Here is an 18,052-nt window from a genome sequence, read left to right on the forward strand (position 1 = left end):
GGTTGTGGCATTTTCAGATCAGTGTATGTCCACTGTATAAAGTGTTCTAATTGACTTTTTTGTTGTTTTTGGTGAGTCTGTATTTTTGTGTATAAAGTAAGGCTTACAGATATGACCTAGATGAAAACCAGGGGAAATTGACAGTGGCAATTACCAATTCTAAATGTGAGAAGAATGATAAAGACCTCACTGAAGACAAAGCTGAACGCAGGCTTGGATTTTGGACTCAAATCTGTCACTTAATAATTGTGTCATGCTGGGCGAGTGACCGAACCTCAGGGAGCAGTTTTTCAGTACTGTGGGGATGAAATGAAGACCACAATGCATTATTCTGATTTTCCCTACCCCAGAGAACGTGTAGGAAACAAAACTGATGAAGTGTTTTGAAAGAAATCCACGTGGGTAAAAATCTATACAGATTTGAACATGTTTGAGAAGCTAATAACATCTTTCATAAAACATACAGCTCCTGACCTGAAACTTTCAGATGTGTGTAATCATCACAGTAAAAGGACTTTTAGTTTTGGGTACTTAAAGCCCTTCCATAGGGTGCAAGGTCTACCCACCAGCTCACCTGGACTAGTACATGTGTTGTTACAATGAAAGTCACAATGATATGCTTCTTAACTGCTTAATTATTCACCCCCCCCAAAGGCAATTACTTATATTTTAGAAGAAGTAGGACTCTGTAGTGAAAACACACAGACCTGAAAGCAGTGCATTAAGTATTTTATTAATTTCTTTATACATTATGGGAAACATTCATCTATTTACAATTTTTTTTTTGTCCACACACAGTCTAGGTAGATAAGCCTATGAAATTCCAATTCATAAAGCCATAAAAATGTTCCCCACCCCTCCATCTGAAGGCTTTCAAATGAATCTTTTTTTTTCCAAACCAAAATAATTTTTAAAAATTACATTTGGGAATTCAGATATGCTAGTGATTTACATTCCAGTTATTTAAAATATGCATCTAGACAGGTTTTAAAAAAGAAATGGTAAATTCACAAGGATAAGGCTTAAATTAAAGTGGTAATGCACAGTAAAACATTAAGGAAACATCTATAAATAACAGAAATATAGTACAAATAAATTAGTTCTATTTACCATTTCAAATATTAAAAATCTTTAATCCATTTCTTCATCTCTCTTTACAAAAAGGTTATGTGAGTTGTATGGAAACATCTGCAAAAAATATAATAAATACTTAATTTCTTTTAACGTTTTTTGATGTGGGAGACAAACTTCTTTTGTAATCCCCCCTCCCCAAGAAAATGCCCAAACACCTTTATACCAAAGTTAAACAAAATAAGTAATTTTTCAGGGTACATACATTTTCCAATATGAACTAAAAAACATTTCTACAAATTACATCAGAAGAACAATGTAACAAAGGTTATGGTCATGGATGTCAGCTTAAGGGGGCAAGTGATTAACAGGCAGCTTTATGTGGGATCATGTCTTAACATCAATAATTAGCCTTCTATAAAGTGTTTGTACAATTGGTGTTTTCAAGGAAGGCAAAGGTCATGGTGCCTGGAGGCCTTCGGCTAAAAGATTTAAAATTCTTACCAAAAATAGCTTATGAATATACAAATACCATTCACATAGACAAGATAAATAGGCCATCTCTTGTCTCTCTTTAAAATATCCTGGGCTAAACCAGTTTGCAAAGAAAATATTGTAGGATGATCTTGAACAGTATTAGAAATCTATTTCTTAATCCAAATCTTATCTCTACCTCACGGTGCAGAGCTGTGGATGGGGACATCTGGTCTTCAAATGGGTGTGGCTTCCTTCACGTTAATCTGAGTTCCGAGTCACTGTCAGGGTTGAATGAGACCATAGGCTACCCAAGGTGGCAGTTGGCCTTACTTGATGCAAACTTTGTGTGACCATCCTTGGCTGCTAGAGTAAAGAAAAGGTGTATTCTTTTTAAAACCAGCAATACTTGAAGCTCAAATTCTCTGTCTGCTCCAATTTTATAAAGCACTCAAAGGTGCTTTGTTCACCCTAGTTAAAAGTTGGTTGGTTGGTTTTTAAATGTTAGTAGCCCTTGTCTTGTAAACCACAGCAGTAAACATTTGTGCCCTGTTTATAAAGATAGCTCAAAGCATCAATGGCTCTGAGAGGTAGCGAATTCTCTAGTGGTTTTAGAATATGTCCGTGAAAATAGTTGTTGCCAGAACCCATCACCTCTCTTAATTGCTTAAATAAAATTAAATTAGCACCTGGCTATGAGAGTGTTGTTGTTTTTTTTTTAAAAAAAGCATCTCTGGTGCAAGAGTATTTGATGTATGTTTTTAAAAGTCTTTCATTTTTCAATGGTAATTTCTAACGCTTTAGGGAGCTGGAGAAAACGCCAGTGATCATTTAAGATCACCTCATTCTAAGTGCTTAAACTGCTACGAGTAAGGGCATTTAAAGATAACTTGAGCTGGATGCAAAAGTCATACTGGCCATCCATCAGGACTAAAAACGGAAATCAACATTCTCTGCCAAAAGCCTGGGTTTCTTTCAGTGTTTAGGAATCATGACACTGTCCCCCTCCATGTGGCCTCTGAACCTCGCAGGTCAAATTTCTTCTCTCTCTACCTGGGACCTCAAGACAAGTGGCCGCTCTTTGGAACGAGGCAGCATGTCTACTGGGACAGAAAGCTTATTTTACCGGTTTGACACAGGACAAAATCCTTATTCGGGGGTATGTTAGGACTGTGGAGCAGTGAGAAAAGACTGATGAAGACAGACGTCTGCCATATGAACTACTGGGTTAAAAGAGACGGATGTGTAGCATTCCAAGGGGATGCTAGGAAAATCCCAACTTTTCGCAGAAAGCAGCCCGGCTGCCATGTACAGCACTCCGTAAGCAGAGATGTACTTAGCTCTGTGTAATTAGGTAGGCCCCCAGGATGGACACTAACAAATTAATAGAACCAACACTTTCCCCTAAAGACCCCACCACCACCGTCACAACAATATAATATACATAGTACAAGAAAAGCTGATAAAACACTTCAGGTGTAACTTTTCTTAAGAATAGGACAAAAGAAAAAATCCCTTATGTAGTCTTTTAAACTAGCAGTGCTTCCTTTGTCTTGCCTTGCCTATCTTCATTTTATTGCCTTTCAGAATAGATGGATATCCCTGAAAGATCGGATTGACAATCTTCTGCTGATTGAGACATCTGAAGCAGTGACTGATGACACAAGAGTGAGGCAGTTTTGCAGCTGTGAGCGACGCAGGTACCCCCGGCACCCGCAGGGTTTGCTTCTCTTTCCCCCACTCCGCATCCTGGTCCCCCGCCCCCCAGCCCCTCTGCGTCCCCTCTCGGTGTGTCACTTCCCGACTCCGGTGACAGGGTGTGTGATTTCTGAGGTTGGAAATCAAGTGTTCCATCTGCTTGCCCAAATAGGAAGCGTGTCGGGGAAATCAGGGGGATCGGAGCCCTAGTTTCCTAGTTTCTTTCGGGTGGAAGTCCGCGAGGTCCCGAGGGGACCACCCCCCTGGGGACCCCCCCACCCCGGGATCCTGGATTTCTGAGATACCCTATGGTTCGATATTGCTGGAATCTAAGGACAGACAAGCTCGAGAGAACGGAGGATGGCGGGTGACCTAGAGGGGCCGCGTCTACACGGGTGGGCGGGCCAAGAAGGCGAAGGGCGGGCGCCGGGGAGGAGGCGGCCGGGGGCGCGGCGGCCGGGGGCCTCAGAGCCGGGTCTGCGCCTCGGGGATGTAGATCTCGATGCTCTCGGCGCTCTCGGTGGCCGAGTTCTGGCGGACGGACGCGGCGCGCTTGGCGGCCATCAGGCGCTTGCGGGCCTCCTGGCGCTGCGAGCTCTCCAGCGAGCGCTCCCGGATCAGCGGCGCGGGGCCCTTCGCCGGCTTCTTGGGCACTGGAGGAGGGGCCCTTCGCTCCTGATCAAAGCAGAAGGTTCAGGACATTACACAGCTTCTCAGGACAAGCTTGGGAAAAACTGGGATAGGTCAGTAGTTAGCACACTTTTTTTTTTTTTTTTTAAGCCTAAGGGTGGTTAGGTTAGTTCTGATCTGCACACTGTATATATATATATATATTTACATGTATAGATATGTATATATTTTTTCTTCATTATTCTGGCTTGCGTATTCAAAAGCTGCAGGGGGAAAAAAATACCGGTAAGTTTAAGGCCAAGGGTAAAGCTGGATGGCAGAACTAGGTCTCTCCAAGGGAAGGATGTGGGTATTTAAAATGCACCCCCCCCCCCCCCCCCCCCCCCCCGCCTGCTGAAAGGCTGCGGCTCCCAGCACGTTTACTGCGGTTTTTCTCTGGAGGCTCCAGACTGTTCTGGGTGCCAGAGATGGGAAAGGGTGGCAGCGGTCGCCTCTTAGAACTCTGCATCCCCCTAAGGAGGGAGGCGGAGGGTGCGAGCTCGGTTCAGAGTTTAAAAACATCCCCGCCCTCTCCTCGGGCCCACCCAAACCTAAACAACCAAACGAGGAAGAAGATTGTAAGCCCGCGTTCGTTTAGCTTTGCTGATGCCACAGTGAGTTACACCCGTTTGCACATCACACACAAACACACAGCAATGTACTGGGCAGGGTCACCCTGGAGGGAGGACTTGGACAGTTCCTTACCCTCCCGGGTAGTGGAGTCAGCTCCTAAAACATCCTGCTGGACCGTCACGCCTTAGGGATCTCGGGGCGACTGTGGCGGCCCAGAGGGCAATTCCATCACAGGGACAGACACTGTGCCATGAAAACTGAACACAAGACTGAAAGAGTTCATCCCCCTAGCAGCAGCAAACTAGAAAATGGGTGGCTAATTTTAAATGCCATTGCAAAAACAAAAGCCATATATCACTTGGGCTGGAAAAAAGTACAGTGGGAAAGAAGGGAATCTAAACCACAAAGGATTTTGGGGAAAAAGACGGTGAGTTTTCAGGCTGCACAAAGGTCCACGTGAATCTGATGATTTCATTTTTCAATAAAATACCCTAATTCTCATAAAACTAAATGTGAAAAGTATCTTAAATTAGGGATTCCATGATTCTCCGAAGGGCATTCTCTGTGTTCCTCCTTACTTGCCTGGGTGAAGCCCTAGTTAACATACTGCACTGGAGTTGCCCGCCGGCTGTTTAAGGTGGCGTCTTGTGTGGATAAAAAAAGGGAGCACAGAGTGCAAACCATATTCCACCAACCCTGATTGTCTTGTTCATTGTTTCCCTTCCAGTTCATGGGGTGATGCAAAGCTCTGATGACAGACAACGTGCGTGAAGGTTTAGAAATCAAGTTAACTAATGATTTACTGTGTCAATAGGTTACCTATATCAATTCTTAGCTTCACTCCTTTTGGACGTTTAAAATCTTCATTGTTGGGTAACTCAGTCGATATTTTGGAAACTTTTTAGTCATATTTTCCTTTCCTTGCACATTTTATTTTTTAACTATAATTTTTAAAAATCCATGAGTGAGAAATCAGATGGATCAGCTCTAGAAATTCAGTTACCAGTATGTGTGTACATCTGTAGTGTTTTCTTAAAGTCAGACCAATTTAAAAGCTTACGTAGCAGACAGTTTCAAACCCAGATTAAAGAAAACTAGATTGAGTGCAAATGTTTGGCTCCCCCAGTGAGAGGCCACACAGACACCCATGGTACTTTGATGCTTCGCACCAAAACCCCACAGGTGGATGGTGACAGAATTAGAGATGAGGGACAGTGATGAGAGCGGTGGCCCCTTCGATGATGCACCGGCTGGTGGCACTGGATTTCTCCCGGGAGCCCATGGACCCCAAGAACCCTGGTATTATAATGGGCAGCAGTAGAATGGATTGGACTGCGGCTTGCTCTCTGATAGGTGCAGGGATCAGAAAAGGGCATCACAAGTACAGCTGTGCCTAATATTTAGAAGTTGAATCTCTCGGGAACATCTGACCTCAGGCCATAGGAAAGCAAAGGGTTAAAAAAGTCATGCATGCCTGGCCAGCCTAGGGAGGTGGACATTGGATACCTGGGCAAGCCTGGTGGACCCGCCGTAATCAAATGTGAAAATTGCCATTTATTAATTCAAGTAAAAGCATTTGAGTCTTTACTTCTACGCTCTCGCATGAGGAACCCAGTGAGCGATATTCCCCAGGGCAAATCAACCAACAGTAAAACTCTTAAAAAATCCCGACATTTATGATTACTGTGAAACTTTACGGTGTGTATATTTTTACACTTGAACAACAGTGGTTTCTTTATTACTATATTTATGAAATGATTATCAAAGTCGGTTAGTTTGCAGGGCTTCCTATTTTCTCGGAAGCACGTGCTAGGGGTGTAAGGAAGTTGAGCTCTTGCTGTATGTAACCGTGCACTGAAGATGTCATTTATTTTAGTTTAAAAAGCAAAATGGAGGCAGTTCCTTCCAGTGACTAAAATGGTTTAACTTAAAGTTTAATTAACAAAAAAAGCCACATTCCCATTTTCCAATTCACACAGACAGGTTTTTCTTTAAAAATATGCCTGAAACATATTACAGATAATATCCCAAGTGATTACTATGTAAACATTGTCATTACAATGAAATTAATATGATATCAGCTCCATTTCACATTGTAAACAGCAAGACTGAAAGCAGAAGCCTATTTAGACTGTCCAGTGTTTGTGCAGGTTTTTAAATGAACCATACAAAATCTACATTGTTCTACCTTCTTGTCAAGAGGATCCATCTGTTTCCAATTATTGGCCTTTAACTGATGAAGTTCATCAAATTTCATACTAATATTTTCTATGGACAACTGCAGCATGTCCCAGAACCCCGCCAAATCCTGGGAGGTGGGCCTTGGATGAGCGCTGGGATTCTGTATGAGAGAAAGAAAAACATTCACGCTTTAGAGGTGATGATCTAGGACAACAAGCACAGGACCAAGGCGGCCTTTTCAAATATTTCAAATAACGCAAGGAGGATGAGTTCCTTTTGGTTTTCAGATAGGAGAGAGAAGTGAGGCTATCGATGGCCCTTTTATTCATTTCATATTTTATATATGTCTTATATACATATTTACCTTTCTTAAGGAATAATTGACCAAATTGCAAAATATTTAGAGTGTGCAACGTGATGATGTGATATATACACACATTGTGAAAGGACTCCCCCGTCGAGTTAAGTAACACATCATCACCTCATGTATTTATCTTTGTGTGTGTGTGAGAACATTTATGTTCTACTCTCTTGGCGAAGCCCAGTTATACAATACACTGCTATCAACTATAGTCACCATGTTGTAATTAGATCTTCAGACCTTATTCGTTTGATAGCTGAAAATCTGTACCGTGTTGCCAACCTCTCCCTGTTTCCCCCACACCCAAGGCCCTGGCAACCACGTTTATACTCTCTCTGAGTTTGGTTTTTTAAAAAAGATTCCACTGCAAATGATAAGTTTATACATTCATCTTATACACATTGGAGTCAGTGATTCTCAACGTCAAAGTAAAATTCTTCTTTTGTTAATATTACATCCTTCAGTACGCTATGGCAGGGAGTCTATAAACATTTGAAAAATCCCAGAATGTATGATCTATGACAAGATGCATTTAAAGCTATATTTAAAGGAAAATACCTTTTGCAAAAAAAAAAAAATACAGTGTATTGGTACTAGAGTCAGTATTCAACTCCATGCCATCCAACATACTCAGAGAACATATAAGGAATCTAAAGTAAAGTTCATTTTAATACTCATGTTGAGTGAAAATACTAGGGCAAACAATGATAAGTAATAAAAGAACTGGATTTTCAAACTACTGTGTGTTTAACAATTAAGATATCTCTAATGTAGGAAGTCATGTTATCATATAAGTACTTGGACAAAATCATTTGGAAGCGAATTAGTTTTAAATTGACCATAACGTAAACATGGCAAATGTGAGAACACTTGTCTATACACACACATAGATGCCTGTAGTGACCCATTTGCTAGATAATATTAAACATTCTTTGGTTTGTGGATTGACTTTCTTTGCCCTCATTCACGTATCCCTGACAAGTACTAGAAAGTATGAACCACTCATTTATATGGTCTGAGACAGAAAAAACAACTAAAGACTGAAGGTGTTGTGTTCATCGCTGGTTACTACCTGCAACAGTAGCTAAAGGCATTTATGGGCAGATGGGTGGGACTCCCACTTGCCAAAAGTTTCTAGCAGGGGTCCGTTTTGGTTACCTCTGGGAATCTGGGCAATTGGAAAGACTGTGAAGTCTCATGCCATATAATAACTGGAGGCCAGTTTGTACTTTTAAAATCAGCCCTATGAAAATATCATCAGAATTTCAGGAAGCTCAAGGTTGGTGACCATCAAAGTTAATAAGTTGGAAAGAACGTTTTACCCCTTTCATGGACTAGCATTATTGGTCTGGCTTCAAAATAAATACAAGTAAAGAATATATTTATAAACTTACACTTTTAAAACTACCCATAGATCATTGGAATAAGTAAGTTCTAAAATTTGTAAGTATTTGGGTCAGTGTTAAACTCTATTCTAATGACATCTGAATTAACAAGAGGGTTTCTCTGTAGTACTTTGATTTAGTAAACTAAAAAGAAAGTTTCTTAATATCTAGGTTCAGAATAGACAGATAATAGCTTTGACAAAGTACTTGTCAAATGGAGTTTTATGATCTTGCAATATATTTCCTTATCTTATTGGTAACTAAAAGCTAAATTGCTCATACTTTGAAGTTCACCGAAGTCTTTTAGGTCACAAGCTCCGTTGGTTAAACTGTTTTAGTGCATCAGTCGATGAAATGATAGAGGTTGTTTAACTCTGTAACACGGGTAATTTGTTCCTTTCCCACCAAGACTCTCTTTGCTGACACAGCCTCCAGGGGATGGATGGGGAAGCAGAGGGAAAGAGCCTGGGTGCTCAGCCAGTCTCCGAATCAGAGGCTCCTGTGACACCCCGGCGCAGAAGGAGATGCACAGCCCGCTTGAGTATGAACCAGGCCACTTGGAGGTCAGAGGTGGTAGAGGTTGAGAAGGATACGGCGGGCCAGGTCCCTGGGTTGACTTTTGTTGCAATCCATTTATTCTATGCCCGAGAGTCAAGTCGGAGACAAGGTGCAAGTGTTCTCAGGTGTCCTCCTCAGAGTAAGAACTCAAGCAAGCAGAGCTGGGCCTGGGGTGACCGATCTCAGTACTGCTTTAATGCACCTTTGTGGACCTAAGTGGTACCATCACCAGGCCACCGTGCTTCCTGCTGCAGAGGAGATGGAGCTGAGCCAGCAGGGTCAGGAGGGGACTCAAATCCTGGGGGGCCTTTACAGGGATTGAAGTCGAACACACTGGGATCTGAACCTTGGCTCTGCCTCTTACCACGCGGCCCTGGCAAGTCACTGAGCTCTTCCAGGCCCATTTTCCTCAACGGTAGAACCGTCATAAAAATAATGTCACTATATTCTCCAGACGGTTGCTTTGAGGATCTAACCAGATCATAAACTTAAAAGCTCTGAGGACACAGTGCGCTTCTGCTCCTGCTTCTATAATTCTTTTCAAAGGGGTGCTGTGTTTGCCCTGTAGCATGTACTTATTGGTCTCCGCCTGTGTCTTTTGGCCAGTTTGAGAAATATGGCTTTATATGAACTTTTTTACATATGATTCTTTACAAGAGCAAAGAATCATATTAATTAAGATCTGTGGGGCTTCCCTGGTGGCGCAGTGATTGAGAGTCCGCCTGCCGATGCAGGGGACATGGGTTCGTGCCCTGGTCCGGGAGGATCCCACGTGCCGCAGAGCGGCTGGGCCCGTGAGCCATGGCCGCTGAGCCTGCGCGTCCGGAGCCTGTGCTCCGCAATGGGAGAGGCCCGCGTACCGCAAAAAAAAAAAAAAAAAGATCTGTGACACATCCGCAAGTTTACAGATTAGCAGGAATTCTGTACCTGGCACGTAGTGAAGCTCAATAAGATATTGGTTGAATCACTTATCAATACATCTACTAATATATATTATCTCATAATTCAGAATAGAATTTCTGAGACGCTGAAAGAAGGGTCAGGTAATTTTTGCTGAGGGAGGAGAAAACAAACTACAGATGTCAGGGGTGGGGGTGAGGAGGAAGGAAAGGATAGCCCCAAGGGGAGGGTTCAAAAAGAAAAGCCTGGTGAAGAGAGATGGAGAGCACCAACTTTTGCCGGGTTTATATCTGCTCTTGGTCGAGCCCTGTCTAGATAAATTCCATTCGGTCTGTATTTGTCCTTGTTAACAAGATGTGGTTAGAACTCTAAAATCATAGTCTGGGTCAATCAGATTGCAAATGATTCATGTTTTTAACCTTCCAGGAGATAAACTAGTTGCTTTTCATTTTCTTTATTTAGATCCAACTTGATCATTAATTGACCAATAAAAGCTATGTTTGTGGAATGACACTTGTAGAGATGGTAGCATTTAAAAAAAATTCTGTGAGGAAGCTCTTGCCCTTGTCTTTTGCTGGTAATTTTTTTAAAATGTTGTTGATGCTAGTATTAGTTTTGTCTCTTTGTCCTGGTTTATTTTGTTTCTGTATGTCCAAGAAGGCTGAATGATTCATTGGTCTCAGGGAGATCAAATCTATACCTTATGACACCTTCCACTTCTGATTCTTGAATTAAAACAGAGAACTCTGATAAGAAAATAAGCCCTGATGGCTATTTCAGAAAGAAACTCATTATCGAAAATGATTTTTTTGCTGTAATATTATTTTTTACGTATCAGTCTGCTCCATAGTTTGGTAAGAATAATGAAATCAGAAGGCCAGGAAAATGGAAAGTCTTCAGTTACCGAACAAAAAAGGGGAGGGGAATGGAGTTTTAACCTGATTGGATTCTTTCTTCAAAGATTACTTAAGTATAACATAAATATTTTTAATTTTAAGAAAAGCAGGAAATATATGATTCATCAGAAAACTCTCTATTCCAGGTAAGAGAGTCCGATGGGCTGTGACTTGGTTCTACTTTAGTTGGACCGGTCTTGACAACAGGTTCTTCTCGTGGTACTAGCAGGGAAAATGGTAGTGATGGGTAAGGATACCTACCAGGTTTTCTTCACACAGTTCTCTGAACTGGTAGAATTTCTGGGCCATAAGAAGTTGGGCACTGCCAACTGCAGTTCGGATTTTCCCTAGAACTGAAAAAAGCAAACAGACAAGAAGTTTACACGTGACGTCTCATTGCTGAGACTTAGTCTGGTAAAGCAAAGAGGAAGTTATGCTGTAGTAATTAGGGAAAACGATATGCACACCGCACGCGCGCACAGGCACACAGCCCGGTCGTGGCCGTTGCTCTGCGGTCTGTGGAACGGACGCTCCTGGGTTAAAGAAGAAAACCAACTTGGAGAAAAACACATGCCCATCATGCATCTTTCTTAGGAATAACGGAGTTTTCCATCACAGCCCTGGATGTTACCAGGAAAGGAGGCAAATAGTTTTGCTTTTTTTTTTCCTTTTCCTTTTACTGCAAGGATGAATTTCAAGTGTTTGCCAGTACAGTTACGGATTTATTTGTGTCATAGTCTGCTAGCTTGTTTTTCTAATCCGAGTTCAAACACAAGAAAAGCAGCCCTAATTTGGAGCGGGGAATCTCGTGGCACTCACCATATCCCATCCATAGCCTTCATTATTTTTCCGGAGTTCAGCCACTGGTACTGTCAGGAAAGAGCCATGGCCAGTTGCAAGATTGTCTAAGGAGTGAACATTGTCAGCCCGTTGCCTAGGGGACGCCAGCACCGCCCCTGCTTTTCCACTCCACAGACCAACGTTATTGTTCATAGAGGTTTAATTCCCTGTGCACTGTGCTGAAAATCCTCCCTTTGCAAGCTACTTCTTGCCTCCGGTGCAGTCGAAGGGGACAACCTTTCAGCGCATGGGTGAGCTGAGCAGAAAGGAGCCTCTGCCCCAGCATCCCGAGGATCCCGAGCTCCGCGTTATCCCGGAGGCGCTCCCTACGCCGGTGGGGCCCGGGCTGCTGCGCGGCTGGAGCCCGGCCACCCGGCACTGGGCACCGGGCAGGAAGGAAGGGGAGACGGCGCCCACAGAGAAAGCCAGAGCGGGGGAGCCTCCGAGGGGGGCTTGCCCGCTTGGAGATCTTCACAGGGAGAGATTTTATGGGACTGAAGCAACGTTTTTGCTGCCGTAGTTTTGTTCTGAATTTACCGAGCCTGAGACTCGGAGTGGAATTAGATCTCCCTTTCTTGACCTCATTCCCCACAAAGACTGAGAAGACAACGAAAAGCAGCTTCATTTTGGGGTTTCTAGTCATCTGCTCCTCTGTTTAAGGCTGCCAGGCTGGATAACGATTTCGGCTGCCCACCCCCTGGGCACTACCCAAATATTTCAGCCTTCCCGCACATGTGACCAGGGCATCTCTGAACTCTAGAAGTCACCAGTCACACCAGAGCTGAAGCTCAGAGATTGCCTCCCCAGGGATAGCGGAGGTCCCCCTTGAGAGCCACCAGGCAGCAAATTCTCAGGCCTAGGAGTTGACATTTTTTCAATCTGTTTGTAAAATCTTTTGGGATGATTACCTTTTCCTCTTTAACAGATCAATCACTTGTGTGAGGTCTCCCTCCTTTTCTCAACACCCCAAAGCAGAAAAGACAGCACAGGGCACCACAGAAGTTAAGAGTACTGGCCCTGACTGGCCAAGGATCCTTGCCGGAACACTTCCTAGCCACGGCCCTGGACAAGTCACCTAATCTCTGTTTTCTTATATGTAAAATGGGGCTAAGGGTACCTACTTACTGGCAGCGTTGTTGTGAAGGTTAAAAGCGGCAATGTGGGGGCTTCCCTGGTGGCGCAGTGGTTGAGAGTCCGCCTGCCGATGCAGGGGACGCGGGTTCGTGCCCCGGTCCGGGAAGACCCCACATGCCGTGGAGCGACTGGGCCCGTGAGCCATGGCCGCTGAGCCTGCGCGTCCGGAGCCTGTGCTCCGCAACGGGAGAGGCCGCAACGGTGAGAGGCCCGCGTACCGCAAAAAAAAAAAAAAAGCGGCAATGTGTGTGAATTGCTTAGGACTGGATCTGATTATACAGCAAGTGCTCAATAAATGTTTATTATTGAGGACCAGGACTCTACACTTCCACTGTGGGTGTGCGACTGTGGGCCCCACACTTGCTCTGCCCAGAAGAGAAGAGAGAGAGAAAAAAATGTCTGGATTATTCATAGGCAACCAGTATCCTTGGTTGTCTGGGACAGGTATGTGCTTTGGAGGACCTGTCCCAGATCAGTCAGAGACAGATCGGAAGGGGCACTTCCTAAGTGAACACATGGTTTAGGCAAACTCTGAGGTTTCTGGAAACCTCTCTGAATGATCTTGCTGAAGGGCAGGACTGTGACACCAGCAAATCTCAGAATGATTCCTAAAAGCTTAGAGCTAGAACCCAGGTCTCCAATCGGCTGCCTGGGATTGTACAGCTCCTGGGGACTGTGAGAGAAACTTGAGGTATCCGGATACACCTCAACAGTTTGAGCTAATGGCTCTCAATGACACCCAGATACCTAAGCTCTGTAATGGACTGCATAACAAGATGAGCTGAATAAGACAGCGATTCTCAAATGAGGGGAGAGCACTGCAGCAAACAATCATTTGGGCAACACCCACCATGTAGGTAGGGGCTAACTCGGATGTCTTCTTGGAAGTTAAGCAAGGGACATCTTCACTCAGCATGGTCTGGTGAGAGCGAAAACACCGGGAATAGAGTCGGGGCCGTTCTGTTTTTCAGGTTTTTACCATCACGTTCTTGAATGGAAATTCCCTGCTGGCTCCAGGATTACTTGCATTTCTAGTGTCCTTTCCTAGGCCCAGGGTGGGGAGATGAGGATTTGTCTCCATGAACCAGGAGGTCTGGGACAAGCAGACGATTACCCCTACCTCCTTGTCCTCCACGCTTTCTTTTCCAGAGAACTAAAAACTCACTTTGATCTTAAGAAAGCTCTAATAAAGTTCTTTTTCGTTTAGTTTTTCCATTAGACACTCACTTGGTGGGTGAAATAACTCTTTTCTTCTGAAGGTAAAATTCATATTTGTTACATAGGCTTTGAGGAAGTAAAAAAGACAAAGTAAATGGTAAACTCCAATGGAAGTAAAAAATAGAAAAAAAAAAAGGCTGAAGGTTGGTAAAGAAATGAGATAAAGGGCTTCCCTGGTGGCGCAGTGGTTAAGTGCTGATTCAGGGGACACGGGTTCGAGCCCTGGTTCGGGAAGATCCCACATGTTGCAGAGCAACTAAGACCGTGCACCACAACTACTGAGCCTGTGCTCTAGAGCCCACGAGCCACAGCTACTGAGCCCATGTGCTGCAACTACTGAAGCCACATGCCTAGAGCCCATGCTCCGCAACAAGAGAAGCCACCGCAATGAGAAGCCCGCGCACCACAACGAAGAGTAGCCCCTGCTTGCCACAACTAGAGAAAAGCCCACGCGCAGCAACAAAGACCCAACGCAGCCAAAAATAAATAAATAATTAATTAATATTTGAAAATTAAAGAAATGAGATTAAGAAGAATCTGAAAGTCATTTTTTTTTTCTTTTTTTGTGGTAGGTGGGCCTCTCACTGTGTGACCTCTCCCATTGCGGAGCAGAGGCTCCGGACGCGCAGGCTCAGCGGCCATGGCTCATGGGCTCAGCCGCTCCGCGGCATGTTCCCGGACCAGGGCACGAACCCGTGTCCCCTGCATCGGCAGGCGGACTCTCAGCCACTGCGCCACCAGGGGAGCCCTGAATGTCATTTTGAAACTACTCTAAAATGTTCCATACCAGCCTTCAGCAGGGTGGAAATAAAAGTACTTCTCTCAGGGATGCTAGGAAAAGAAGGATAAAGGAGCAAGCGTAAATGAGATATTCAGGCTGCCTCTGTGGGCCTTTCCTATGCATATAGCAGCCCAACCTGGTGAAAGAAAGTTCCAGAAGAGGCCTAGGTATAGGATATCTTCCCAAGGTGTTAGCCTTGCATCTCACTATTTTACTGTACGTGGTGGCAATTAACTTCGCAGGGGCTGGGTTGGCCCTCAAAGCCAAGGCCAAAAATGTCAAAGGAGCCTGAAAGGACTTGTGGGATCTACACAAAAGCTGGTGCAGGGACACTCCCTGTGGGTTCTGGGAATTCACTCATTTACTCAGCAAATATTGAATAAGGGCATACGATGTGCCAGGCTGTGCTGCATGGATGTGACACGGTGATGAGGACAAAATCTTGCCCTTGTGGATTCCATTCTGGTGAGGGGACGTGGGGGAGATGGACGTCAGAAGTACAAACATGGCTATACGTGTTTGGGATCTGCTGAATCACTTGGATTGGGATGGATGGGACGAAGTATGATTGGGCCAAAGGACAGTGAATTCTTTAAATGGTGATCAGAGAGCTTTCAGTTCTCTTGGTCTCTCTCCTTAAAAAAGGAAAATAAGCAAAGAACAACAACAACAAAAGTGGTTTGTGTTGGTATCCGTTGCAATATGAAATTGGCTCTGGACTAAACTGTTATAGTAATCATCATTTGAAAATGTTACTGTTTTTTATTTTGGAAAAAAGTTAAAATACGTGAAAGTACAAAAAGGGCAAGAGAGCAAACATTCATGGATGTGCTCTCCCTCAAAGGATCAAATGCTAATTTTTTTCAAATTTGCTTCTGAACTTCTATTTCTTTCTTTTTTTCCCCTCTCTCCCTCTCCAGTGAAGGGAAGCCCTACGGACAAAGTATTCTCTACTTCTGTCCCCTTTGCCTCCCTCCCTAAAGGAAACCACTAGACCAGACAACCAACATCCCAGTCCCACCCCTGAGTTTATGAAGGTGTCTCCTTTGGTCCTAGAAAGGCGACAGCTAAGGGCCTTCTTGAGAGCAAAGGAGAGCGTTAGATTGGGGTGACCCCTCTTGCACAGCTGAGACCCCACGGCCTAGAATGGGCGGTTGAAGGCTCTGTCCATCCAGGAGGAAGATGTGCCCCTGGGGTTTCCTTTAGTTGGTTTTTTCTCACACTCTGGTCCACACAGTCTTTCCAGATTGTTCCATCCAAATGTAGTTAATAGTTTTTACCATCCATTTCCCTTAGGGCCCATTCCCTGCCCCTTCCAGAATAATAATCTCTGCTATGTCACCCCAGGCATGCCATTTAACCATGATTTATTCCATCTATTTGTATCACACGTAATCACAGAATAGGCCTTGTCTTGCTTTGCCGCTCTTTGCATGTAGAGAACCCTGGTCTCCCTGCATGCCTATAAGAACCCCGATGGTGAATTTTTTCAGGTTCCTTTCTCCCTTTCCTTTCCTCCCAGCTCCTGTGTTAGTGTATCCCTCAGTGGGACTGCAGAACAACAACCCAAAACGCTGTTGAACTGAATTCCTTCTATGTAAGAAGTGGGCATCTCTTTATTAACTCCCCCACTCATAAGCCTAGAGACCTCTCATCCCACGATGAATGGGTGGCTCTGGGGGATCATAGCAGAGAGGACAGGCCTGCATTAGTTCAACACACAAAGCCAGGAAGATCAGAAAGACCATCACTGTTTGGTTTTTGCAAAAACCTGCCTATTTATATTACTATTACCTTGTATTTCAAAGCACTTTCACGCGCACATCTAACGTGATCCTCACAGGACCCCGTGGGGCAGGGCCAATGTCATCATTTTAGCTGAGGAAAGCTGGGCTCAAAGTATGAAGTGACTTCCCTGGGGCCCTGGTCCAGCTGTGCCCTTTTCCCTCAACACTTACTGAGAATTGGTTCTGAATCCACTCAACTGAAGGCCTCTGAGCATGATTTCTTTCCTTTATCCACACTTTCTAGCCACGGCCAGTGGAGAGAAGGGGGGCAGCTGTAACCAGTCAGTGGGGGAATTTGCAGAAGTTCGGCAAGTCTGATCCCTGTCCTACATCAGGGCAGGAGGGCAAAGCACGTCTACCGAAAATGACTGTCGCACAAAGAAATCTCAGTCACGAAAAGAATGCAGGAACCAGGGGTCACTTGAAAGAGATGGCGGGTGTAAGGTTCAAGTTTTGTTTTTTCTTTGAAAGACTATGCATCGTAATGAGAAGCAGAGAAAGACAAAATAGTCTTTTATGAAAACCACGATTTAAAATTTCCTCGCTACATTCAATCAGAAACCCAGACATCTAGAAAAGAGCACACCTCCTCCTTCCCACTGACCCCCACATGGTACCATTTTTATTTTGGGAACAAGGAGGTGGTATAAAAGGCACAGGAGTGAAGGGAATGAACAGTTTCTCTCAAGTGTTCAGTGGTAGCCGAGTAAAACAAAGGCCGTCTCCTCCGGGGACGTGTCTGACTTTTTGCTGAGTCAAAACCCTTATTTTATATCCATAGGCCTAGCTCCCTCTCTCTGCCATCACGATCTGTGTGGTTGAATCTGTTTGTCACAAGACTTTCAGGATCAAGGGATTCCTGGCCATGAAACGAAAGCAGAATCATCCCCTTCCCCAGTGGATTTGGATAAAAACTGGGAATAAAATCTGGTCCGGCTCCAATCGGAGACACTGGATGAGACTGAGCTGGGTCTATAAGGAACCGCATGGGAGATACTTATACTGTATATATATTTATACTGTGTTACACATATTTATACTGTATCAAAGTCGCCAGCATCTTACCATGTCAAGCTGAAAACATCCCGACTATCTAGACAGTTGGATGTGTTTTATTGGGAAAATGATTTTTTTCTTTGTTTCTACATTTCTGCATGAGTAGCTTGGTTCAGGAATAAATATGTGTGACCCTTTGTTTGAAAAAAATATCCTTACGCATAACCAACATACGCATTTAATATTCAAGAAGGGTTAGGCCTCTAGCGCTGACAGGCCAGAAGCACTGGTTGCTTTGACTGCTTCCGGTTCTTACGGACTATGCCGGCTCCACCATCAGCATTTATATCTTCGACCTGGACACTACCTATCAATACAGAGGAGTCCGTCTGGCTGTCCCACCAGTGGTGAAGCTTCTGCAGCGGACAGGCTGGTGGGACACGTCCCAGGCCCTGCCGCCTACACCTAATTCCCCTGGTCTGCTTCCTTTCCTAACTTCCTCTCTGTGTGACATCCCAGAAAGAGAATAG

General features: G+C 44.2%; 1 protein-coding gene across 18 annotated transcripts in view; it reads right to left on the reverse strand.

Annotated features, from left to right (window-relative positions):
- Window positions 1-712: 712 nt before the first annotated feature.
- The window catches only part of DLGAP1 (DLG associated protein 1), a 1,249,429-nt gene continuing 1,232,089 nt past the window's right edge, over window positions 713-18,052 (reverse strand). For 15 of the 18 annotated variants that reach the window (XM_067699609.1, XM_067699614.1, XM_067699612.1 and 12 more), the window contains 3 exons: window positions 11,028-11,119; window positions 6,674-6,826; window positions 713-3,918 (listed from right to left, as the gene is read on the reverse strand). In XM_067699609.1, the coding sequence (XP_067555710.1) occupies window positions 3,709-3,918; window positions 6,674-6,826; window positions 11,028-11,119 (455 nt within the window). In that variant the 3' untranslated portion in view covers window positions 713-3,708. Of the gene's footprint in view, window positions 3,919-4,264; window positions 6,827-11,027; window positions 11,120-18,052 lie in introns of those variants that run through there. The other 3 variants (XM_067699617.1, XM_067699627.1, XM_067699625.1) reach the window with 3 other exon arrangements.

The sequence above is a fragment of the Pseudorca crassidens genome, chromosome 12, assembly GCF_039906515.1.
Source record: "Pseudorca crassidens isolate mPseCra1 chromosome 12, mPseCra1.hap1, whole genome shotgun sequence".
NCBI lineage: Eukaryota > Metazoa > Chordata > Mammalia > Artiodactyla > Delphinidae > Pseudorca > Pseudorca crassidens.